This window comes from Panthera uncia, chromosome X (genome assembly GCF_023721935.1).
Source record: "Panthera uncia isolate 11264 chromosome X, Puncia_PCG_1.0, whole genome shotgun sequence".
NCBI lineage: Eukaryota > Metazoa > Chordata > Mammalia > Carnivora > Felidae > Panthera > Panthera uncia.
In genome coordinates, this window is record NC_064817.1 from 27,099,282 (window position 1) to 27,125,952 (window position 26,671).

Below are 26,671 nucleotides of genomic sequence, written 5' to 3' on the forward strand. Positions count from 1 at the left end.
TGGAGGGGGGCGGAATGAGGAAAAAACCAAAAAACCCCCCTTTTTGTTTCCACAGGTGGAAAAAACCCCCCAAAAAAAAAAAAAAAAAAAAAAAAAAAAAAAAAAAAAACTGCACAAAATCACAAACAATTGAAAAAGGTATAAGGGTAGTTGTGAAACTCTATCTTGGAGTGAGTTCAGATGCAGTTGGAAAGGGTTTTGAGAAGATAAGAAAGTGAAATCATATGAGAGACAGTTTGGATGAAAAATACAATTGAAATAGCCATTTGGGTCTCCGTGCATGCCTCACTTCTTCTGCTGGCTTTGTCACGACCAACATATGCTCTTGTGCAACTTAAAGTGTCTTCTGCAAGCTGGGGTCCCTCCATGAACCATTTGTACCAATGTATCAATTGATACAACCAGTTGTGTCTATACAATCGATAGTCCATTAGAAATTTCTGTAACAATTTTACAGATCCTACATATGTCTTTTGAGTTTAATGATAAAATGGCGTGGGTTTGGGGTGTCTTTTTATTTCATTTTTATAATGCTTCAGTTTTACTATAATATGCATACAATGGAAAAGAGGGGGAAAAAACTTTACTTTCCTCAAGGTAAGTTTGTGAAGTTCTGAGCAAGAGAAGTAAACCAGTTTGGTGAGGGGCCCTGTGTTGCCTTGCTGGTTCTATTTGATACTATCACTATATGGAAAAGGCCCAGAATTGGGAATCTTGGATTCATTTGAGGTTCTTATGGTCTGTTTTCTGTTGTCATCCACTATGCTGTCTTCAATCTCTTCCCATATTGCTGTGAAATAGGATTGAGCCTGTTCAGAGTGTTTAGAATAGAAAGATATGGGGGTCAATTGGGTCAATATGGGAATCAATTCATTTGCTGAGGTGGAAAGGTACACCTCTGGTCTCCATACTGACTCTAAGCAGGACCAAAGTACAATTCAAGTTAAGTCAACCCTACTAAATGAAGTAGTGATACTTGCTACAATAATAAAGATGAACCTCAAAGATTATGTTCAGTGAATGAAACCAAATATAAAAGAACACTTATTATATGATTCCACTAGTATGAAATTTCCAAAAAGGCAGACATATAGGAACAGAAAGTAGATAAATGGTTGCCCAGGGCTGGGGATTGGAGTGGGGAATGACTATAAAAAGACATAAGATTTGCTTTTAGGTTGGTAGAAGTGGGCTAAAATTAGATGGTTTTAGATTGTTTTGATAGTTGTACAACTCTGTAAATATCCCCAAATCTTGGATGGATTGGGCGGGGGCTGTTCCTTCTCAAAATAATTTGAGAAGCACTAGGCAGGAGAACTAAACCAGTTTGGTACACTTTGAATTTTATACATAGAATGAGTAAATCTATGATATATAAATGACATATCAAAAAAGTTGTTTTTTGAAAAATTAATCACTGCTAGTAAAAACAGCAGACATCTCAATTTTCCTCCAGATTCTTAAATTATGAGCAGAAAACGCCAAGCAATCAAAATTATTTATGATACACCTGTAGTGAAAAGAGTGTACTCTACTGAGTGCTTTACAGATATTCTCTCATTTAATCCTGTAAGAAATACACATGTTAATTATTATTTTTTCTATTTTAACAGTGAGGGAATTATGGCCCAGAAAAGATGGCATTATACCCAATGTCACTATAAGATGGTAAATGAAGAGGTTGAAATTTAAGTTCATGTTGCTCTGACCGAAAAAATATATACTCTTTTCACTAAACCAAATGAGTTTTGATCTGTTTTGCAGAGGTCCAATAAATATAGGCATCAGAAAATATAGGCATTCAGAAAAAAAAATCAATTTCAAAATCAGATTATAAACTCATATATATGTATGTATAACATAAATACAGATAATCGTATCCAACTAATCTTTTATTGGAATTAATTTACATTGAGAAATAAAAGATTTGCAAAGTCTCATTCATTTGGTAGTGGTTAATAGTTTTTATAAAACTATGTAGATTCGCTTACAGGTTAGTTATAGAAGACACATATTAGTGAAAAATATTTTTATTAACCTATTGATGAAACTTCTCTTTTTTGTGTCATCTCTACACAATGAAATAAAATTTAGAAAAATATTCCTGCGAGTGTTCTAGAACCTGTTTTATAATCTGCTGATCCTTCACATCTCAAATGACATTAACTGTGCCCATTTAAAAGACAGTGCTTTGGAGATGGGCTTTGTTCTGTTAGAGGTATACATGTTTGTTTTGCAGGACACGGGCAAACATGAAAGGAAGATCAGCAACATTTTACCCAAAAAGGAAACAGTCATCAAGGTTCTTACCTGCCAGTGGAGGATTATATTCCAAATCAAACCAAGAGTCAGTTTGTGATTTCCATCTACTATGTCAGTGCTTCCAATATTCACTAAATCAACCTGTTAAAGATACAGGGAAAACGTTTGAAGGAAAGAGACAAAATGTCTATTTGGAAAGAAAACAAAACTGGAAGGTAATTGCATTTAGCTATTTTCAGAGCCTAAACAGTATTACAGCTTTTAAAAAATAATCCAAAAATGAAACAAAATGCATTTGTAAATGGACTTTCTGTAACAAACAAGTGCCCCCGAACACATTAACAAAGAGATAGGAAATGAATGTACTTTTAGTATATAAATAGATTACTGCAGATTAAAGAGGCCAATCAGAGTATCTCCAAATAAAATGTATAACAATGATAACTCATAAAAGATGACTAAAATTAAGATTTGCTTCCTAATAGAAAATTGAAACTCAATAAATAGAAACTCCATCTGTCCTTCAATCTTGCTTAGAGGAAGGCTATTATAATTAGGGGTGGCTGCATTAGACTAAAATGTCATTGCTTTAGAAACAGATATTAAAACTCCAATAAATAATGGAGCTATGGTAAACTCAATTTTCTCAATCCTGTACTGGGAATCAAAATATGGCAAGGTTTTATTCTATTGTATTGATTTATTGAGAGAGAGAGAGAGAGAGAGAGAGAGAGAGAGAGAAAGCACGAGCAGGAGAGGGGCAAAGGGAGAGAGAATCTTAAGGAGGCTCCATGCCAAGTTCCAGCGCAGAACCCGATGGAGGGCCCGGATCTCATGACCAACCGTGAGATCATGACCTGAGCCGAAGTCAAGTCAGGCACTTAACCAACTGAGCCACCCAGGTGCCCCGGGTTTTATTTTTCTTAAGGCAAATCCTATCTCCTATCCTTTATGCTCCTGGTATTTTTACGTGGAGTCAGGTTAAATGTAAGCATCAGGCAAATGGGTGCATGAAAAGATGTTCAACATTATTAGCCATTAGGAAAATGCAGATTATAACCACAATGAGGTAGCACTATACATTTATCATAATAGCTGACATTTTAAAATAGTGACAACAGCAAATGCTGGTAAGGATATGGACATACTGGATCACTCATGCAGTGCTGGGGAAAATGTAAATAGTACAGGTACTCTGCAAAACATTTTGGCACTTTCTTGCAAAACTCATCATGTGCTTACACATGCAATCCAGCAACTGGGATCCAGGGCATTTATCCCAAAACAATGAAAACTTACATTTCTACAAAACCCTATGTGTAAGTGTTCACACCAGCTTTATTTATAACAGTCAAAAACAGCGATCTGGGAGAAGAGCCCAGATGCCCTTCAAGGATGACTGGTTACTTAAGCCGTGGTGCATCTACACCATGCAATCCCACTCTGTGATGAAAAGGAACAAACTGTGGATACAAGCAGCAACTTGATTGAATCTCATGGGAATTACCCCAAGTGAAAAAACAAAGCCAATCTCAAAGGGTAACATTAACAGTTTTGAATAGACGAAGTTATAGAAATGGAGAACAGGGTAGCAAATGCCAGAGGTTAGAGATCAGAGTGAAGGGGGTGAGTGGGGCAGGTGGATGTGGTTATAAAAGGGCTGCCCTTCAGTATAATTGTCATATCACTCCCAATTATGCCTCATATAAAAATACTTTCAGGTCCAATGGATAATCAAATACTCACATTTATTTTTGCACCCCAACTATATAAATACTATTAGTGTGTTGGCTTAAAACAAATAAAGTATACAGAAAAGAATGTAGAATCATTTGAACAAGGATGGAAGATCAAGATACAAGTCCATAGTTTACTTTCAAACATATTTAATAGTAGAGGATATTACTGAACTAGACAATAGACTAGATATGAGGATTTGGTACCATATGGACCTTACAGAGAAGTTATCCTGAAGTTGTATATAAATGGACATTTCTGTAAGGCTCAGTTGAGGAGTGGATAAATGGAAACTCTCAAGGCTGGCTGACATGAAAGACTTTGACTTTATTTGGTATAGGAAAGTCAAGATGATACTGCCATTATGAGATATTACATGTCTACTTATTTCCGCAATGCAGATGCTTTTGGTTGCACATTTGAATTTCAGGAGTATCCCATGCAAATCATTCCTAATTCAGTGTGCTATAATTGAGTATTTCAAATTCTTGGGCATTCTCATAAATTTGTCCTACACATGCAGATAATAATTTCCTGTAACACTTTTGTTTTAATTATACAAAGTAAAATACAAGTTTTTAGAACTCATTAGGGAAGAAAAACATAGAGATCCCAGAGGAGATTAATAACTCAAGAACAAGAAAGCACTGTCATCTACATTTCATTTGGAGATTCCTTATGTGGTGGTAAGGGAAGGAGCTCCTCCATATGGAAAAGCTACTATAAATTTATCAGTTGAATCACTGATGCATTCATTCAACAAATACATTTTGGCTCTATGTCAGGCACTGATGTACTCAGAGCACAAAAGAGATAGTTGTGCTTGTAGTGAAAGTGATAATCAGACTGTACATTGTAGAAAATTCGGTTATTTAAATGGAGAAGATGTGATTTTTTTTTTTTTTTTTTAGGAAATAGACCTATACTGGGGGAATCACTGCTAGTAGTTATGTTTGGACTTGCCATAGGGAACATCCTGGGGAGACTTAGACCAAGCAGTAGGCTTGCCTCTATCTACTTTCATAAGCCTTCTCACTATATCAGCAGGGAGACTGTTCCTCTATTTCTTTCTCCTCATAAAATCCCTCCTCAGATCCAATTTCTATTATGTCCAGGCACTGTGCTCAGCTGTGAATAAAGAAGAGTAAAACAGAGCCCCTAATGTCAAAAAGCTTAGAAGCTAATAGCAGGCCGCATAAGAAAAACTAATTAAAATTAAGTAGGATCTAGAAATTCCACTGCTGGAGATAGACCCAGAAGAACTGAAAGCAGGGACTTGAACAGATTTGCCACTTTATATAATGTTGCGACGGACATCTTGTGTATACATCCTCAGATAACTGATGCTTTTATTGTTATAGTAGCTATTCCAAGGAATAGATTTGCTGTATCAAAAAGGTATACCTAGTTTTAATTTTGGTAGGTTTTTCTTTATGAAAAGGATTTAGCATTTAATATTCTAACCAGCAATGTATGAATAGGCTCTTCTCTTACCAGCAATGGATGTTTCTGCTTTTTCATTTCGCCTGATAAGTAAAAATATATTGCACTGTTAATTTATTTTGATGATTCCTACTGCATTTGGAGAATCTTTTTGTGTAACTGATCATTGCAATTGCATCTGTAAACTGTCTGTTAATATGGCTTGTTCCTTTTTCTGTAGGGTACTTTTGTTTTCATTCTTAATATTTAGAGCTCTTTGCAATCAATACCTAACATTTATGGAGTACTTATCACTTATAAACAGTTTTATGTAGTTCAACAATCTAATTTTTGTATTCATATTTATAAATGAGATTGTCTTATACATTTGTTATTTAATTTTATGCTTACTGACTGTTGCTGCTAAGGTTATTCTGACATCACAAAAGTAATTGCAGGGTTTTATCTTATATGCTTTGGAATACCTTAAAATACAGGAATTACTATTCTTTAAGGATTAGGTTAAATTCATATGTGAAGAATCCTGGTATGTATTTCCATGATAGATCTCTAATAACTTACCAATGTTTTCTGAAGTAATTAGTCTAGTTTAATTTTCTGCTATTCTTATGTCAATTTTAGTAATTTGCATTATTCTAGGAAATCATGCATGTCCTGGATTTTTCAAAATTAATTTCACAGAATTGCTTATAGTAGTCTCTCAGTTTCTTATTTATCTGCAGTTACACATCCTTTTTCATTACTAATCTTGTCTATTTTTCATTCTCTTCTCATTTTCTTTTGTTAGGATTAGAAGAGGTTTGCCTCTTTTGTTGATCTATTCAAAGAGCTGGCTTTTGAACACAATTCAACCTCTATTTTCCAGTTTTCTATTTTGAATTTACTTTTCATTATTGTTTTTCTTTTTATAATCTCTTAGGATACTTATTTCTTTTTTTTAAGTTTATTCATTTATTCTTCAGAGACAGACAGAAAGAGGGAGTGGGGGCAAAGAGAGAGGGAGAGAGAGACAGAATCCAAAGCAGGCTCCGCACTGTCAGGGTGGAGCCCCATGAGGGGCTCAACCTCAAGAACTGTGAGATCATGACCTGAGCTGAAACCAAGAGTCAGTTGCTTAATAGACTGAACCACCGAGGCGCCCCTATTTTATTTCTATCTTTAAAAAATCTTAAGCCTATAGGGTTCTCTTGGAATACAGCTTTCACTCTACCCACATCATAATCATAATATAAGTATGACATAGTTATTTGTTTATATATCTTTTTTTCTAGAGAAGAACAAAGTGTCAAAGGTACACGAAGCTTTCACAAGGTCAGATTTAAAACCAGGTCTGGATATGAGAGATAAGTCCTTAATTAAATCTAGAGACTTCTTCATGAAGTTCTTTAATAGGCTCTAAATTAATAAATATTACACACCACCATGTAGACAAGTGATATTTGTTTTGGTTAAGTTTTGTCTCTTGCTGTACAACTCTTTTTCAGATTACCAAGGACTGTAAGAAATAACCGTAATTAATAGTCACTAAGACACTAGAAGAAGGAGGGGTATTTTGTCATGCCTGAAGGGTACTGTTCATGGTCATAGGTTACTATTCGATGCCTCATATAGACAGTCTAGCCCATTTTGACTCTAAATGGCATATGCTTGGTTTTTTTATAATGCCATGTTTCCTATCACATAGCTATGAATGTTGTTCTCATAAAAATCATTACTACTCTTAGACAATCACATGCAAAATGGCCTCTTTTAAATATTTTTCTAATATATGCTCTGGAGATATATCTTTCAAGGATTCTCAATCCAATTTCTAAATAACTATGGAAAGGAAAAACAAAATCCAAAATATGTCAAAATCTGTGTTAAATGATAATTGTATGTCTGTCTAACAAAAAACATTTCTGTGACAAATATGTTAATATATGGAGCCAGTGTGTGTGTGTGTGTGTGTGTGTGTGTGTGTGTGTGTGTGTGTTTACTGTGACAAGCACTAGATAGCAGGAAATTCAATATTGAGGTCACTAAGGATGCCCAAAATTATGTTTTCCTGGTTTTCAGAATGAAAGCATCAGATACCAAATGGATAGGTGTGCAAAAATTAAATAGCATGCATTGAATTTTTGCAGACACAACTTACAAGTTCACCTACATAGGAAGATTAGCCTTATGAGTTCCTGCAAACAGGCCTAAGACTTTTGTCATAAAATAACACCAGATACTGGCTCAGAGTTGTGCAGTGTTCTCTGTGAAGATGCTTTATTCAAACTTAATTTTTAAGGACAGAAAATTCTCACCATTTGCCTTGAAATCATGGAACCCTATTATGGCTCTAATAGAATATTTAAATGTGAACTCTTAGGAAAATATCCCGAGTCAGGAGGCACAAGCTAAATAAATAAATAAATAAATAAATAGCACCTAGGAAAACTAATGAGTTAGCTTTTTTGTTTATTTTTACTTTTATTTTTATTTATTTATTTTTTTTTTTTTTTTTTTGAGAGAGAGAGACAACACATGGGTGGGGGGAGGAACAGAGAGAGAGGGAGAAGCAGAATCTGAAGCAGGCTCCAGTCTCTGAGCTGTCAGCACAGAGCCAGACGCAGGGCTTGAACCCACAAACCATGAGATCATGACCTGAGCTTAAGTGAGACGCTTAACCAACTAAGCACCCAGGCGCTCCATTAGCTTTTGAAATAACGTAGTCTAGTGTTATCATGTGAGGACACAAACTAGAGGGAATTCCCTTTTTGTGCCCACGCTACAACTTAGAGTAAAATATTTGATTTTGTACAAAATTATCTATTTAGTAATTCTAAGGTTAATATAGAAGTATTTCAATGAGCACTATTACTTCCTGGTGCCCCACCTCCTAAATGAAGATGCTGACCACTAGGCTATGAGGAGCAATTCTCTTTCATTGTTCATTTGTTTTATCCTAGGTTTTATTTTATACCGCTTTCCTTCAGGGCACAGATGCAATCTAGCATTGTCAATAAGATTTTCTACAAGCCAAATTTATATATCCCATGGTGGTTATAGTAAAAGGATTTATATATATTATATTGATATATTTAAGATTTAAGAATACTGAAGAAAACCCTAAGATTTAAAGCACATCTGAAATATGATGGATTAGTGACAGGAGATTACTGACCTGGCCCAGTTTATATTATTTTTAATTAGCTTTACAGAAAGAAGAATAGCAGAATGAGTTCATCAAACGTGGAATGCTACACAATGACTTTAGAATGAGGAACATTTGACATAAAAATAATCACAGTAACCAGGTCAAATAATGAAAACGGAAGTTCTCAGGGCAGAGCAGAAGGAAGAAAAAAGATGAATAAAATCAAGGGAGTGATGAGTCCCATGACAAAATTCTAACAAATTTTCTCATGCTTTTTAAACGTTTGTGGTAGCAGGGAGATGGATAAACTTTTCAGCTCTTAGTTTATAAGTCAATAAAGCATTTGCAGTTTTCACTTGCATGTTGTAGGAAGTTACATCTTATTCAAAATGGGAACCATCATCTTTCCAATAAATGGTATCTCCCACTTCTTGCCTTTTTAGACAACCGCACAGGACATTTCACAGCTCCAGGCATTAAAGAAAACACACCCTGTATCATCCAGCCAAATGAAATTAGGTTAGGGATAGGAGGTTCCTCACGTTGGTTTCAAAGGATTTGGTTCTTTAAGACATTTCAGACTGCAAGATTTACCCTAAGGAGGAATCGTTTTAGTTCCTTGATATGCACAGTACAATCTGAACATTTTCTGAATTAGGGAAGGGGTAGAGGATAAAGGTAAGCCATCATTTTTCACATGATTCTTATTTGTGAATTTGACAACAACAAAAAATGTAGCTGCACATTCAATCTTATAACTTCACACAGAACGATGAGATTTCACAAAGAACCATGAAATGTCATCTTTAAAAGTTTGGGTAGGGGCGCCTGGGTGGCTCAGTCGGTTAGGCGGCCGACTTCGGCTCAGGTCATGATTTCATGGTCTGTGAGTTCGAGCCCCGCATCGGGCTCTGTGCTGACAGCTCAGAGCCTGGAGCCTGTTTCAGATCCTGTGTCTCCCTCTCTCTGCCCCTCCCCTGTTCATGCTCTGTCTCTCTCTGTCTCAAAAATAAATAAACGTTAAAAAAAAAAATTAAAAAAAAAAAAAAATAAAAGTTTGGTCGATTACTTTAACCAGAATCTGAAACAGTGACTACCAGAAAAACACCATGTGTTGAACTTTACTATATAAAGATCCCTCCTGATTCTTAGAACCCATGAGGCTACTTCTACCTTCTACTTACTTGTTTTTTTCCCCTACCCACACATTTCGTTCTAATAAATGATTTATAACTGAGAATTTCATTCCAACATTCTAGGCAAATAGGATTTGCTTTTAAAATGTGTTAAGCGCTTTGTGTAGAACGTCTGCCATCGTGTAGCCAAGCTAAAGAGACTTCTCTATATTCCACAGAAACTCAAGTATTTATATAATCCTTCTAAAGATAATGCATTTAAGTGATCAAAAATGCAGAAAAAGCAAAGTAGTGTTGCTGCCCTGCAGCATGTGCTTTTTAGTGTGTTTAAAATTTATATAAAATGTGAAGGCTTACAGGCAAAAATCACACCTATCTTTTTTTGGATATAGAGGTGCACATATTGAATCTTTCATAATTAGATGATGAATAGTTCAGTACATAAAACCTACAGGGTGGGCTGCATTGGCTGTTGTGGACTTCATGCTCCACTTGGCAAGTTTTCTTTATTCCCTCCCATATCTCTCTCTCCAACAAGGATTTTTTAAATTTTATACAAATATAGAAGCTTATACTGGAAAATACCTTTTAAAAGCACGTTTTGACCTAGGATACATCCTAAGACTTAGTTCTGGGTACAGTACTTGCTATGAAGATACTCTCCTGACCTTCTGTGATTAGGGTTTATATATTCAGTCATTCCTTAAATATTTTTGACTATCCACTATATGCCGCATTTTGTATTAAAGATGGAGACAGACTAAAAAATGGACTGTTCTATCAAAATGCCTAAAGACTACTGAAGGAAGTTCAAATTGCTCTATATTTTGGAGGTGTTTATGATTATAATCATTTGTCACAAATTGCTCCATATTTTGGAGGTGTTTATGATTATAATCATTTGTCACAAGGTAGTTCTTTTTAATGGACCTGTGCTTTTACTTGCTTATATACTTCCTCTTTGGCAATAAAGATGTGAAGCAGTTAAGTTTAAAAAACCCCTTAATGTTAAGAAAAATATAAACAATAAAGGGGTGAAAGAAAATTAAAACAAATATATCAAAATAGAGGTTCCAATGCAGGTAGTTTCATTGAACATAAAATGCAGGACTGAACTTTTTGGCAAAGTAGCTCCTGTATCTCAACTAAGCAAAATTTCTTATATGGAACATTATATACTAGAAGGCATCATTTGAGGAAATGGACTCTATGTTCAGTAATAATGTCACAACACAGGATAAGATAAAAGATGTATATACTTTCAATGTAATATCATTTAACTTGAATTTTTATAAATATTATATATCATATGCATGGCAATACAGAATGCTGCTTTAATGAAACCAGAACCCTGTATCACCATAGCTTTCTAATCTTGTTCCACATATACTTATTTCAAGGAAAAATTTGGCAATAGCAACCCCCCAAAATTTTAAGTTATATGACCAACAATTCAATATAATAAGAAAAATTTTAGGGCACCACGGTGGCTCAGTTGGTTAAGGGTCTGACTCCTGGTTTCAGATCAGGTCATGATCTTATGGTTGGTGAATGTGAGCCCCACATGGGGCTCTGCGCTGACAGTGCAGAGCCTGCTTGGGATTCTCTCTCTCTTTCTTTCCTCTCTCTCTCTCTCTCTGCCCCTCTCGTGTTCCTCCCCTCTCTCAGAGTAAATAAATAAACATGAAAAAAAAATGTTTTTAATTATACCACTATCTGTTGGGGTACCTGGGTGGCTTAGTCAGTTGAGTGCCTGACTTTGGCTCAGGTCATGATCTCACGGCTCATGGGTTCAAGCCCCGCATTGGGCTCCGCAATGACAGTGTGGAGCCTGCTTGGGATTCTCTTTCTCTCCCTCTTTCCCTGCCCCTCCCCGACTTGCACTCTCTTAGTCTCAAAATAAATAAACTTTAAAAAAAAAAATAGTACAATTTGTAGCCATACTATTATCCTTTAAGATCTCTAAATGTACAAATCATAGGTAAATGGCTACCTCAATTTTAAGTTTAGCATGCAAAAAAAATATACTATTTTACCTTGACGCAAGAAATGCACTGGTAGGGGGAAGATAACCAACTCACCTTATAAAATTATTTCATTTTTTAAGTTTATTTATTTACGTTGAGAGAAACAGAGAGAGAGAGAGAGTGCAAGCAGGGGAAGGGAAGAGACAGAGGGGGACAGAGGATCCAAAGCAGGCACTGTGCTGACAACAAAAAGCCTGATGTGGGACTCAAACCCACGAACCATGAGATCATGAACTGAGCTGAAGTCGGACACTTAACTGACTGAGCCACCCAAATGCCCCTGATATTATTTTAAATGAGAATTAGCTTCATTTGAAAAGTAGTCATTTCCCAATGCATCTGAATATAAATCTAAATATTATATAATATATGCCTGTATATGTTTTTATTCCATAAATGAATATTTTGAAATAAATACAACCATTTCTGTTAGTAGATTTCAGAGATGATGAATTGGAACCTAAGTCATGGAATCATTTGGAAAAAATCCTGGAGTTAGTGAGTAACAGGGTTAAAAGGATATACTTCTGGATCCTGAGAATGAATATATATAAGGTGCAGACATATTATAGTCCTATTGTGTGGACTGAAAATTTAGTGTAAGAACGAATACTTGTCTAACATAAATTAACTTCAAAATGTGGAATTTATATCTGAACAGTGTATTTTATGAGTAATAAATGGAAGCAGTTTATATTCAGTCAAAGATATTATGTTCTGACATACTCCAAAACATATATTATATTGCTATTTAAGTCTCTGAATACTTAAAGAACACATAAAATACTAGTCTTAAAGAACGGTTTAGAACCCTCTTTATCTAAGATCATATGCCAGGAAGAGTGAACACTGTGTCATTTTTCAGATCAGTGACACGTGACAACCATTCAATCTAATTCACTGACAATTTTCAATGATATGATTAAGTGAATATTTGAACATAGCTGACATGTGAATTTTCAACCTAGGCTTTTAAATGCTCACTTTGGATTTGTGCTTTAATAATGTATAAAACTGATCTTACTTGTTTTGTGCTGTTTCACATTGTACGTTTGAAGTTACTTGGTAAAAATTTGCCACTTTGTCATACACAGTTGATCAGAGTGGATACTGAACATCAAGTATGAGATCTACAACTCTGTCAGCTAATATTAAATCATATTAAATCGGTAAAGCCCTGGTATACTATATACTCAGGGTGTATTACAACACTACATTTTTTGTATGAATCTTTAAAATAGTGATGGAATATATTCTATGACTTCAAAGAGGCACTGGGATTCATAAAATAAAAACATGGACATCTTGGGATGGAAGAAGAGGAAACAAATTGCAATCAGGCAATTAATGGAAGACTGGTATCATGATCTATCTGGAGGGCAGTTTAAAATACCACAGGCAGTTAAATCTCCCTACCAGATTTTTAATGGCTAAATTCCTTTACCAGTGGTAAAGAATCATTCATTACTCAATTTGACATAAAGAGATAAAAATGTCAAATTTCTGGTAGAGGAAACTCATTGACTGGAGCTTATTTACATCTAAGGGGGAAAAAATCTATCAATAAACAAGTTTAAATGACCCATTAAATGATACTTTTCCTTTGAGAGACAATGGGGTTAAAGACCTGCAGAACGGAATTGAGAATGTCTGGTAAAGACAGTCACTCACAAACAAATGTGGAGAAGGGAAAAGGCATGGTAAAACAGCAATATGTGAGATGTTTCCATGTTACCTGTGATTTGTTTTATCTACCTTCAACAAGTGACAATGAAATGCAAGCTGTGGATATGTTTTATATCTTGAGCTGGGGTGTAGACAAGCTTAACCACTTGGTACAGTAAGCTTCTATTTCACAGGATTTTGTACTTTCTTTTGTTTGCTTTTTAAAACCACGGCCAACTTTATTACAAATGAGCTTTGCTCTCAGTAAATATTGTAATAAAGGTACCACTGCACTTGGAAGTACTTTATTCTCAATAAGTGGTTTTGAAAATAAATTATTGATAGCAGAAATAACTTTATGCTAAAACAGCCACCACAGAGAATGCAAATCAGAACATAAATGTGGTGTCTGAGTTGTGGACCTAAGCTGTGAGTGGCACTGAGAGAGCATAGCAAATTAGATGTCAGGACAGACAAATTAAAGGAAACTGAGGCATGGAATCAAATTGAGTTGCTAGTAGAGAACAATGACATGTTCAGAAACTGATCATTTATGGCAGAGAAATAGGCCAAAGTGGAGAAGATACTAAGAAGGAAGGAGGAAACCAAATGAAGTTGACCTAAGATTTTGAAACTACCACAAAATAGCCTTTCAAAATGGATGCTTCTAATACCCCCTCAAACAACAGAGAGGGTTAACTTCTTTGAAGTGATTTTAAAAATTAAGTCTGTGGATAAATTTGTAGAATTGTGAAGTCCCTAATGATTTTCTATTAGCAATTATCCATTTCTTAACGTTTGGATGAACTTCCCACTGGTTCCATTAGACTCAGAAGTCTTTGTGAAGAGTCGGTTTGTTTAATTTTATGATTTCTTCACCTCTCTTGGTTATTGATTGAAGTACTCTACATTTTCGTGGCACCTGGGTGGCTCAGTCGGTTGAGCATCCGACTTCGACTCAGGTCATGATCTCGCGGTCCATGAGTTCGAGCCCCTGTCAGGCTGTGTGTTGACAGCTCAGAGCCTGGAGCCTGCTTCAGATTCTGTGTTTCCCTCTCTTTCCTCCCCTCCTCCACTCATGCTCTGTCTCTCTCTGTCTCTCAAAAAATAAATAAAAACATTAAAAAAAATCTAAGAAAAAATAAAGTACCCTATATTCTATTAATTCTTATAATTAATTATTTTAAATGGAATACAATCTAATTGTTTTTATAATCAACATGTAATTCTGTGTAGACTCCATGTTTGGTTTGTATATTCCTTATACTTGTGTTTAATATTTTCTTTCTATATTTAAATTGCATATATTTGCTTTTTCCTCTCATTTCCCCGATTAAATTTATGAGATTAGTCTACTTTATTATTTTATTACAAAGAACTAGCTCTCAAATTATTCTAGTGTTTTTTCTTTCTAACTGATTTCTTCATTTATCTTTATTTTCTACTTTCCTTAGAGCATTTTTTATTTTTTGTAACATTTATGGTTGAAATCTTGAATTAATTTATCTTTGTTTTCAATGAAAATAAAAGCTAAGACACAAATTGAACCTCAGGCTAAAACCTAGTCCATTTCTCCTGGAAAGTTTTTTCCTATACAAATGTGGATATGTACTCTTCATTCCTTATACAAAACATTTTAAATTAATCAAATTGAATTTTTAAAAGTGTTATTAATTTCTAGTATTCTATTATTATTATGAGTATGCACTTTAAAAGCTCTTCTTTTTATATACTTAATGACATTTTCACTGCATCCTAATACATTATCCATCTTTGTACATATGGCAGGAATATTTTTTAGTAATATTTTTTTATAAATTTATCTTCTCCTATGCCTTTGGTAAGTTTGTGCAGCCGAGCAGAAATTAGAAATAACTCTTGGTCTGTTTTAGTTTTCTGGCTCTGATGTTTCCCAGAAGCATCTGAAGGGATGTGATATCAGATGGTTCCCAAAATTAGCCAGAAACCATCTCCACGCCCTACCAGGAAATAGAGATGGTGTGGTTTCAAAAGTGAATGGCTTCCTGGTACATCCAGCAAGGATGGACCCCAGCCAACATTAGGGCTCTCAGTGCAGACATTCTCACGTCCTCGTGTGACCAGAAAACAGAGGTACTTGGAATGCTGGCTATTCTCTGTTTGTTCCCCAATCTCCAGTTCTTCACCCCTGTGGCATATGAGATGACTCATCTAGTATCAGATGACTTCATCACCTAGGAGCTCTCACCTTCTAGCCTTTAGCTGAGCTTAACCAGTGGGTAGCATGGGCAGGATATTGGAGGATTGGATAGAGAGACCAAGGTATCGATCATCTCCCAACTCACCCAGCAGGCCACGATTTGAGGGTAACTTCATTTAGATACCTATGGTCACAGTTGCTGGCCAGTGGTCCCTCTCACAGTGTCAGAGCTTTCACTGCTTTGAGGTAACAGCTCTCTCCTCATTGTCTCTTTAGGTTTAGGGATAAAGGCTATTAACTCATGCTAATCCCTGCGTGTTTCACCAGGGATTTGATTCTCCTCACATTTCTGTATATATTTACTTTGTTACAGTCTCTTCAGCTTGGTCTTTGCAGGCTTTCTGTTTCATGCCAGTGATATTAATGAGACACTTGGCTTCATGAGAAGACTCGGGCTTAGGGGGTGACTGTATCAGTGCATACTGCAATGGACTAAAGAGGAAAGGCTCTTCCCCTGCCTATATGAGGCACCACATAGGCCTAGTGTTCTCTGGCCATTGCTAGGGATAGGGAAGAGCTTTCCTCATAATGACTGAGAATTTTCGGAATGCCTGCTTGAGAGCTCAGATTTGGATTTAGCTAATTTAAATTAAATGATAAACTATTGCTTTTCCTGAAAATCCAACTTTATGGGGCAGGAGGTTTACACATAATGCACACATATTTCATAGAATCATCTGCGCTTTGGAGTATTAATGGGAAGCAAATTGCTATTAAATCTACAGTTTATTTACGCCATCCATAGTCTCAATTATTTATTTAGTTAGTTAGTTAGTTAGTTAGTTGCTAACTGTGTTCTAATATGACAATGGTGAATTAAAGGCTCTGAATAAAACTGTATTTCCGACCTTGCCATCCAGTCCCTGTGCCATCTTCTTCCACTGCCTGTATGGAACCAGCTCCCTGAGCTGCCTTGGCAGCAAGGGGTCTGGGCTTCAGAGAGTAGCAGGAGGCGCAGGCCTGCCCCGGCCCCTGCAACTTTCTGCAAGGCTATAGAAGGAGGAGGAACCTGTCTAGAATCCCTGCATGACTGGAAAAGGGGGGAAAATCTCAACATGGAAAAACTCTGCGATGGAATGAAGGAATGCCTGAGAACAAGGAAAGCTGGAATACAAAGAACAGCCATGGGGTGCAGGGAAGCCAGCAGTAGCTTGTATTCTGGAAAACGAAGAAAAGTTAGAAATTGAGGGAAAGACAAATCACAAGGGAAAGGCAGAAAATGAGGAACTAGGAAAGGACAAGGAAAAAGCCAGCAGTGTGGCAAAGCCAAAAGACAGAAAGCCCGAGAGCCAGGGAAAGCCAAAAGAAGAAGAAAAGCCAGCCAGGGAACCAAGGCTGCAGGAAAGTGACCAAGAAGGCCAAAAGAGAAACCAACAAGGGGCTGGCTTGGTGGCTCCAGGATTACGAGGCCATAAACGATATGCATTTGAGGAATGAGGAGATGAGAGAATTCAAAGAGATGGTCAGGGTGCAGGTTGAGGTGAAGAAAACCATGCAGAAATGGGTGGTGGTTATACGGATGCAAAAAAGTTTACAGGATCCCCTCCACCCAAGGGGCCCAAGGGAACTCAGGGGTGGCCGCGGGTCCCCACAAAGGGGCTCTGAAGACTTTCCTTTTGCAAAGTGCCCCTGGCAGGCATTTGCCAGGCCCTGTGCTTTAACCTTACGCTAATACTTTCACTTTAGATGTCCCTCCTGTTATCAGTGGCCTTTTGACCCAACTAGAGAACTCTATCAGTAGGGGGATTTTCACCCATGTGCATTGCAAAGACGTTATAAATCTTGGAAAAATAAAGCAGCCTATAACATCAAAAAGTATTTCCATTAAATTGTCTTAGTGGTTTTAGTAGTATTTCTATTATGCGATAAGTTGGATTATGTTTTCATTACAGACGATAACCTCCCTGGATAAAAATGGTACTGTTTTTAAATACTTTTCTTGTAAGTTTTTCTTTCTTATTAACTATTTCTCTCATTTTTAAAGAACTGGTTTTATTAGCCATTCAATTCATAGCAGCCATTTTATTTTTAGTCATTGTCATCTCCTTCCCAATTAAGTTCCAAGCCTAATAATGTCTTCCCATGTTTTACACCTCCCATAAGTACCCGGGTACCTCTCCGATCCCCTTCTCTGCTGTGTTTTCTCCATACTCAGTCCTGTCTCCCTAGCAAGTCCTGTTTGCAAACGTTTTGTTTCTCCCCAAGATCTTTTTATCCTTCTGTCTGGACCATTTTCCTATAGATGATGCCATGGCTCCCTCCCTCACTTCCTTCCAGGCTTTACCATATCACAATTTAACTGAGAGGTCTTCCCACACCTTCTGTTCTGTTTATCTCTTACTCGTTCACGTAGCTATCACAATGTACATTGTACATGTTACTGCCCTCTGGTATGTGACTGTAAACTCTATGACATATAGGGTTTTGTTTGTTCTGATCACTGACTACAGTGTTCCTACCACCTAGCATACAACTTAACACATAGTAGACACTCAATAAATAATGTGCTGCATGTAAATGCACTAACATTATTATTGAAGGTCTGATTAGTCAACTTCTCCAATCAATGCCTTCATTCTAATTTGAGAATCTATGATTTTTAAAAGGAAATTTGAAATAGCCCTGTCTACTATTTTATTTAACGTGCCAATTTATGTATATCCTGCCCCAGGCTCATTTATCCATCTAGTATAGAATACCTAAGCACATCTTTAGGGAAAAAAAATCCTGCTCTTGAACATTCTCTTTGATTTAATTGTGTGTTTACTGTGTGGTAATAATCAGAGACTAATAAACATGTTCCTGGGGAATCTTTTCCATTTCTTTTGTACTTTCTTTTATTACAAAATAATGGAGAAGTATAAAATGATAATAAATTTACCTTTGAACATTTATAGTCTGTGTCTTTTAGCCTGGGGCTACTTCAAGCAAAGGTTATTTCGCTCTGGGTTTTGGTTTCCACACGAAAATGTTTTACTTGAGATTCTGTCCTTTTCATACAGAGACCTCAATTTTATGACATTCCCTATTAAGGCTCTCAGTCAAACGGGAGAATTGTGGAAATCTGCTCTTTAAGGGCTCCTTCTCAAATTTAAGTCCTCATTTCGGGGTCTTTGCCTGCTCAAACAAGTTCTCAGGGGAGTTCTCAGGGTTCTACATTTTCAGAAAGAAATATGACCATCTAAGAAAAGATCCATAAAATGCATTAATCTTATTCTAATTTTGTATATTCACTTATCACATTTCATCAAACAATTTCATGAGAAAATACCAAGCATACTGTCAGACTGATAAATAAGCCATTGTTTGGCATTTGGGAGGTTGTAAGGTTAGGTTTACTTTACCTTCAAAGGTTCCTCTTTTTTTAACATTAAAAATAGGAACTGAAGTATCACATACATCTAGAAAAGTGTACCTGAGGGTAGACCATGATACATTTTCTCAAAGCAAATGCACCCATGTATCAAGCACCAGGTCAAAATAGGCAATACTTTCAACACTTCACAAGATGCACTCATGCATTTAACTGCTTTCATTCCTTCCAAAATGTAACTACTCTCCTGATTCCTAAATCCATGGAACAATTTTGCCTGTTTTTGAAATTCAATTAAAAGAAGTCATAGTAGGGGCGCCTGGGTGACTCAGTCAGTTAAGCATCCGACTTCAGCTCGGGTCATGATCTCACAGTTCATGAGTTCAAGCCCCACATCCGGCTCCATGTTGACAGCTCGGAGGCTGGAGCCTGCTTCGGATTCTGGGTCTCCCTCTCTCTCTGCCCCTCCCCCACTCACATTCGGTCTCTCTCAAAAATAAACATTAAAAAAAATAAACATTAAAAAAAAAGGAAATCATCGTAGGTATACTTTTGTGTCTCACTTCTTTGGCTCAAAACTCTTTCAGGAGAGTGGTCCATCCTATGTATTGTGTATAACTATCATTTGTTCATTTTCACTGCTTTATAATATGCCATCATGTGACTATACCACAGTCATTTCCAGTTTTAGCTTTTAGAAATTAAGCTGCTACGAGGGGTGCCTGGATGGCTCACGTAGCTAAGCATCTGACTCTTGATCTAGGCTCAATTCGTGATCTCGCAGCTTTGGACATGTAGCCCTGCACTGAGGTCTGCACTGACAGCACGGAGCCTACTTGGGATTCTCTCATTCTCTCTCTCTCTCCTTCTCCCTCTCTCTCTGCCCTGCCCCTGCTTGCACATGCACCCTCTCCTCTCTCTCTCTGTCTCTCAAAATAATTTTTTTTAAAAAGCTGCTATGAACATTCTCTTTCTACACACACACACACACACACACACACACACACACACACTCGTGTGCAGAGATAAATGGTAGTTACATGTTATGCCTAAGCACAAAACTGTTGGCCTATAAGAATTATGCACTTTGGCATTCAGTATATAATGCCAAACTATTTTCGATGGTTGCCTGATTTACATTTCTACCAGTTAGGAGTTCAGGTTATTCCAAATCCTCACCCCCAGCATTATTAGCTTTTTTAATTTCAGCCATTTTTATGAGTTTGTATTGGTATCTCATTGCAGTTCTAAATTTCCCCAATTACTGCTGAGGTTGAACATTCTATATTATTCTTCAGCTTCTAAACATCCCCTTTTGTGAAGTTGCTGTTCAAATTTTCTGACCCTTTTTTCTCTTGGATTTTTTTTCTCATTCTTTCAAATCTAATACTTAAAAATTAAATAAATAAACAATAGGGGAAATCATAGCAGGAATGTGGTATACTCATCAATAGTGTAAAGGTAACAATTCTTCCCAAATCGATCTATAGATTTAACTCACTGTTGATGACATTCCAAACAGGATTTATATAGAAATTAAAAAGATGATGGTAAAAGGAATACAGAAATTCAAAGGGTCAATATAATCAAGAAAAAGTGGGGGAACCTAGTTCACCAGATACCAGTATGGATTATAAAACTGCAAAAATCCAAATGGCAGGATGTTTGTGCATGTATAGACAGACAAAAATGGAAGTGAATTCAAGTCCAAAAACAACAGCATCTGTACCAAGAAATTATGACACACCCAATACTCGAGAGCAATGAGTAAGTAACATTGTTTTTAAGAAATGGTGTAGTGACAGTTAGATTCCAAATGGAAAAAAAAAGAAAGAACCTGAATTTTAACCCACTCCTCATGCCAAATTCAATAATCAATTCCAGGTGATATAGAGATCCAAATTCAAGTGACAAAACAACCAAGCCTATACAGAAGACAACAAAGTATAATATCATAATGGTTTGGGGAAGGCAAATATTTCTTAAACAGGATACAAAATTATAAAGTGACCATTTATAAAAATGAACTACATCAGAATGAAGAATTCTGCTTTATCAAAAGACACCAGTAAGTAAAAATGTAATCTAGAAGCAGAAAACACATTTGCAATGCAGAAAAGAAAGGGTTTGTATCTATAACATAGAAACAACTCATAAGTTTGATGAAGTTCAAGTTAATTTTTCTCTTTTTGAATCAGGCCTCTGGTTTCACATCTAAGAAATATTTGGTTATCCCAAAGTGACAGAGATTTTCTTTTATGGTTTCTCTGTTTTATTGCCAGAATTTCTTCTGGTCTTATATTTAAAACTGTGAAATTAATAATTATATATAAGAAACCAAAAAATTCATAATCAATAACAAATATGAAAAAACAAAACTATCATTAAACAAGATCTATGGCTACATTAATCTACTATTTTAGAGGTGCTCCAACAGCCAATTGTTTAATATGATATTATCTTGGTGGGAAGAGATCACCTACGTGAAAGAGACTTAATAGAGTAATTCTTTGAATTTTCTGCTGTCTTCCTTGCTTTGTATATTTTGTAATGGAATATGGGGAACTGATATCTAAAAAAGATTTTTCTTCATGTAAATTCTACTATCTTTAAAACAATATTCTCAATTTTTGTGGTATTGATCTTTCAAAAGGATCTATCAGACTGATGTTGAGGCAAATGTTTTATAGAGTGTCTTATTATGCCTGCACAAAATTTGAAAATATACAGTTAGTCACTTCAGAAAATGATAAAAATCTATAATGATTTTATAAGGCAATTTCCATAGATTAAGTATGACAATAACTGTAAATTCATAAAATCAACCAAATGCTACACAGCCTTCACTAACATTTTCCATGTGATGCCCTCTTTGTACCAGATGAACTGAATAACTTTTGGGGGAGTATACATCACAACTAATCTATCACTGATGATGGTTATTTTTAGAGTATGTGAGCAATTTATTTGAATTTATTCTTGAAATAGAGATGTAATGTAATTAGGAAGCTACTAAGGACCTGGTAAACATATTGGTCGATGAGAAAGATTGCAGGAAGTTGCTAAGAAAGGAGGGGCTGCCTCTAATATCATGGTAGAAGGGAGGAATCTCAAGGTTACTCTCCTCTCATCTACATACTTGTTTAGGTATAACTGTTGACCTTCTAATGCCACGCATGCATGTTCATCCAGTTAAACTAAATCAAACCTAGCAAGAGAAAACAAATTTGCAGTTCTGAAGGTTAAAGAGTGATTTTTCTGTGTAACTTTCATACGTGGGTGTGGTATCTAATAAATGTTGCCTTAACTCAAGCAAACTTGAATACATAAAAAAATAATACTCAGCCTAGTAAAAGCCATTTGCTGCACAGAACACTACTCTAAGAAACTGAGGTTCACCAAAAGAGTGAATACGTCCTTCAGATATAACTGCATCAAGTAAAATCTGAAAACAACACACAGTGCCCTACCGGGTCTGAATCACACCCTTCCCTGCCCTCTGTGACTCGGTACATTTACTTGCCGAGTCACATTAGCCACCAGCAGATGCACATGAACCAGAACGCATACTCGTTATAACCACTACCGTGATTTGTAAGAGAACTTGAGAAGTTCTCCCTGCATTTGGGGCCAAAGCCCTCACTCAAACATTAACTATGCTGTCTCATGGTATCCAGACTCTGTCCAGGTCTCCACTTACATTATTTTTCTGCAAGACGCGCAGTGCCTTGTTGACATTGTTCAGGGCATGAACTCTTGTGGATCCTTTTTCTTTTGGCTGAAAACAAAACGAAACAATGTTTACTGCCCAGCAGAGAGGGACAATCTACTAGAAATGAAACAATTTATACATTTTACTTCTAAGTTTGAGTATTTTAAATGAACACAGGCTGTGAGGCATTAATATAATACACTTAAGGGCTCTGGGTTAATTGTCCTTGTCATAGGACTTTCTTAGCACGAATCAACCTCTCCTCAAGAAAAAATGACAGTTTTTTTTTTTTCTTCAAAAAAAAAATCTATTTTGGTTACCATCTCTTCATTCTGCAGCCCAGCTGGGGATTACAGCATGACCAGGAAGAGAAACAACATTGCAATAAGGGTTTATTAGTAAGCTAGATAAGTGAATTGATTTCCACACTTTTAAGGAACGTATAAAAGAGACTTGAGCCTATAAGGATTATATAATGCCAAATAGGATTAAGACAAACTATTTTTGTCGACATTACCTTAACTGTCTTCATCACTGAAGCTCAAAACCTCAATAATCCTTGGTTCTATAACCCTCACTCCCAATCCCCCAAATACCATCTGATCCTATAATTTCAAAACTGACATTTGCACAGTACATTACAGTATGTGGATTAAATCATTTATCCAGTTGTGGAGTTTCAGAAATTCTGCCATTATGATGCCTACCATATTTACCTCTAAAATGAAATACACATCTTAAGAAATTTGTAAACACACAGTAAATCTACAGATGGTCCCCAACATGATAGTTCAATTCAGGATTTCATGACTTTATGATGGTGCAAAAGTGAGAGGCATTCAGCAAAAAATGTGCTTCACATTTTGATTTTGGATCTTTTCCCAGGCTAGTGATAACCCAGTATGCTACTCTGGTGACACTGGGCAGGGGCAGTGAACCACAGCTCCCAGTCAGCCATGCAATCAATCATAAGGGTAAACAACCAATGTTCGTACAACCACTCTGTTTTTCGCTTTCCATACACCATTACATTCCATGAGACAGTCAACACTTTATTATAATATAGGCTTCGTGGTAAATGATTTTCCCCAACTGTATGCTAATGTGAGTGTTCTGAGCATGTTTAAGGTAGGCTAGGCTAAAGTATGAAGTTCAGTAGGTTAGGTATATTCAATGTATTTTCAAATTGTATTTCCAGTTTAGGATGGATTAGTAGGGACATAACCCCATGGTAAGTCAAGGAAGATCGGTATTATTAACCATTGGCACAGTGTTGGATAGCAGTTCTCTGGAATTTACTCATCTTGCAACTCTTCATTTTCCATATCTCAAGTTAAATGTTCTTGTCACAATAAAAAAATGAACTGAAACTTAAAAGATCATTATGAATAAAAGCCTTATAAAAAGACATTCAATAACAAAGATACCCAATATTATGAGCAAGTAATATCTATTGATTAACATAAGTTACATTACTGAAAAATGTCACCTGCTAGTTCTATATAGGATAGAGTATGCCAAAATAAAAGTAATATCGAATATTGTTTTATTCAGGAATAGGTCCTCTACTACTAGTTAAATCGGTAATTATTAAATTAGTGCATTTTACTAGATCGAGTAAAACTACACTGAGTTCATTTCTTTTTTCTTAGTAAATTCCCCTAAGGTTAATGTGAACTTTCTTAGAAATAATTCACGTACCAGTTTTTGCCCTGTCAGGCCTTCCAGAAGATCTAGGAGGCGTCTCCCATCCTGTAGGTCACTGAAGAGGTTCTCTATGTGCTGCTTCCCAAACTGAAACATGAAATATACCCAATTAAACCAAGCACTCTTCCAGTGATCCATTTCCATGATTATGCCTTTTAAAATTGAAAGCTGTGGTTAAGAATATGCCATGTAACAGGGTACCTGGGGGACTCAGTCGCTTGAGCATCTGACTTTGGCTCAAGTCATGATCTCGTGGTTCATGGGCTCGAGCCCCGCATCAGGCTCTGTGCTGACAGCTCAGAGCCTCGGGCCTGCTCCAGATTCTGTGTCTCCTTTTCTCTCTCTCTCTCTCTCTCTCTCTCTCTCTCTCTCTGTCCCTCCCTGACTCATGCTCTGTCTCTCTCTCAAAAATAAATAAACATTAAAAAAAAGAATATGTAATGTATCTAATTCTTAATCTGCCAAGGGTGAAAGATGAAAAGAGAACCTCCAAGTAAAAAACAAAAAAGCAATATATCATCATTAGGTCAAATCTATTTAAATTGTTTTTTTTTTTAATAAGGTGAGTTGGATTATCTGTAGCCTAACTGGTCTAATTAACTCAACTTTTTAAAAGCTGGTTCTATGAAGGAGAGAGAGGTAAACACACAAAGAAACAGACCACATACAATTTGCCCTGGGCAGGTGCTTAAAATTTAACTGTTTGGTATACCTCTATCATAGAGGGCCCACCATCCTGCACCTAGAACGTGCTCTCTCTGAATATACACTTTGGAAACTATCTCAGAATGATCCATTTTCATCTTGCATGGCTCATATGTTAGAAATATCTGCTTTTAACTGAGTTGAAATGGCCCTGTGACACCTTTGCATCTATTTTCCTCAGTTCTTTACCTGGGAATTATACTGAAGGAAAAAGAATAACCACTCATAGTATCTGGAATTTTTGTAGCAACTGCTCATGAAAAACAATTCACTAAATGAGTGGATCTTCAAATCTTTGTGATATAGCTGTGGGCTGGCACTAAAATACTCATCTTAGAGACAAGACAAAGAGATTGAACATGTGGCCCTTTGTCACAAAAACTACAAGACAGTAAAGCCAAAATTCTGTCTGGATCCATCTAACTCCTGAGAGGCTTGTTCTTCTTAGTTTATCATACTCTGCTTTCTAGGCCTTATCCTCCTTCCATCTGATTATCTTTCAAATATTTTATTTTTCTGTCATGCTCTCAAATATTTTCTTTTTCTGGTTGAAAGCCTAAAATCCCTTCCTATGAAATCATTCACATCTCTTTCATCAGTCAGTTTCTCTACAAAGCCCTAATTTATCAGTGGCAGATGTTTACTGAGCACCAATAAACCTGAGCTAGATGCAGGGGCATACACTAGTAAATCAGCCAGACATGACCCCAGCCCTTATAGAACTTTGAGTCCAGCAGGGAAAACAAATATTCCCAAAAGGTAATACTACACAGAATCAGTAAAAGGGACCCAGGAACATATAACTGTGGGAACGCCCATAGTATGGGGACCATGAAATACTCCCTCACAAATGTCAGGCGATGCGTCTAACATTACTGTCCATGTGAGTGGGTTTGTCTCAAGCCTTCCTCGATTGCATGCAAACCTGACATTTCACACAGGTCAAGAAAAACAAAGAGCAGCCTTAGTTTCCAGGCAAAGGGCATCCCTGAGGTTTCCAAGATTAAAGACATAGGATTCAAGCTCTCCCTACTGCATGGTAGCCATGTCAATGACAAATCCTGTCAATGCCTTGGTGTTTCACCTAATGAGAACACAGATCCCCCACAAAAAGGCTGCCAGTCCCATGGCCACCCTTGAAAATCGAGCCACAGAGATGCTTTGACAAAGATAACTGCAAGCTATTATTTGTAAATTCTCCTCTAATAGTTCTGATTAAGAATTTCAGGGGAAAAGAAGACAACATAAAAATACGAATGTGCTGAAATTTTTAAAAACACCTTGACTACACATTATGTGCAAGTAAATCTCAAAACAACATGCCATTTTTATGAAACTTTAAGGAAAGCTTTCTACTAATAAGTAAAAGAAAATGAATGCATGGTTTCAAATTGGTTGAAGCTCTACGATGCCTCGAAAATGCTGTTGGCTGTTTTGTTTTGTTTTCTTTTCTTTTGTTCCATCCAGGAGCAAAACTTTACAGATGCATTTCAGAAGTGAGTGGCTTCCAAACATATCGACAAAAAGAATATTGCACACTGAAATGTGTCAAGTTTTGAAGAAAAAAAATATATACTTACCTGACAAAGATACTTGCT

General features: G+C 36.4%; 1 protein-coding gene and 1 pseudogene across 1 annotated transcript in view; one reads left to right on the forward strand and one right to left on the reverse strand.

Moving 5' to 3' along the window:
* DMD (dystrophin) overlaps positions 1-26,671 on the reverse strand; it is a 1,998,908-nt gene that overhangs the window by 1,616,311 nt on the left and 355,926 nt on the right. Inside the window, exons 3-5 of the mRNA XM_049644567.1 lie at positions 24,363-24,455; positions 22,650-22,727; positions 2,311-2,403 (exon numbers count right to left, since the gene is read on the reverse strand). Of these exons, the coding sequence (XP_049500524.1) occupies positions 2,311-2,403; positions 22,650-22,727; positions 24,363-24,455 (264 nt within the window). The remainder of the gene's footprint in view (positions 1-2,310; positions 2,404-22,649; positions 22,728-24,362; positions 24,456-26,671) is intronic.
* On the forward strand, positions 16,407-18,464 carry LOC125932131 (transcription elongation factor A protein-like 4; annotated as a pseudogene).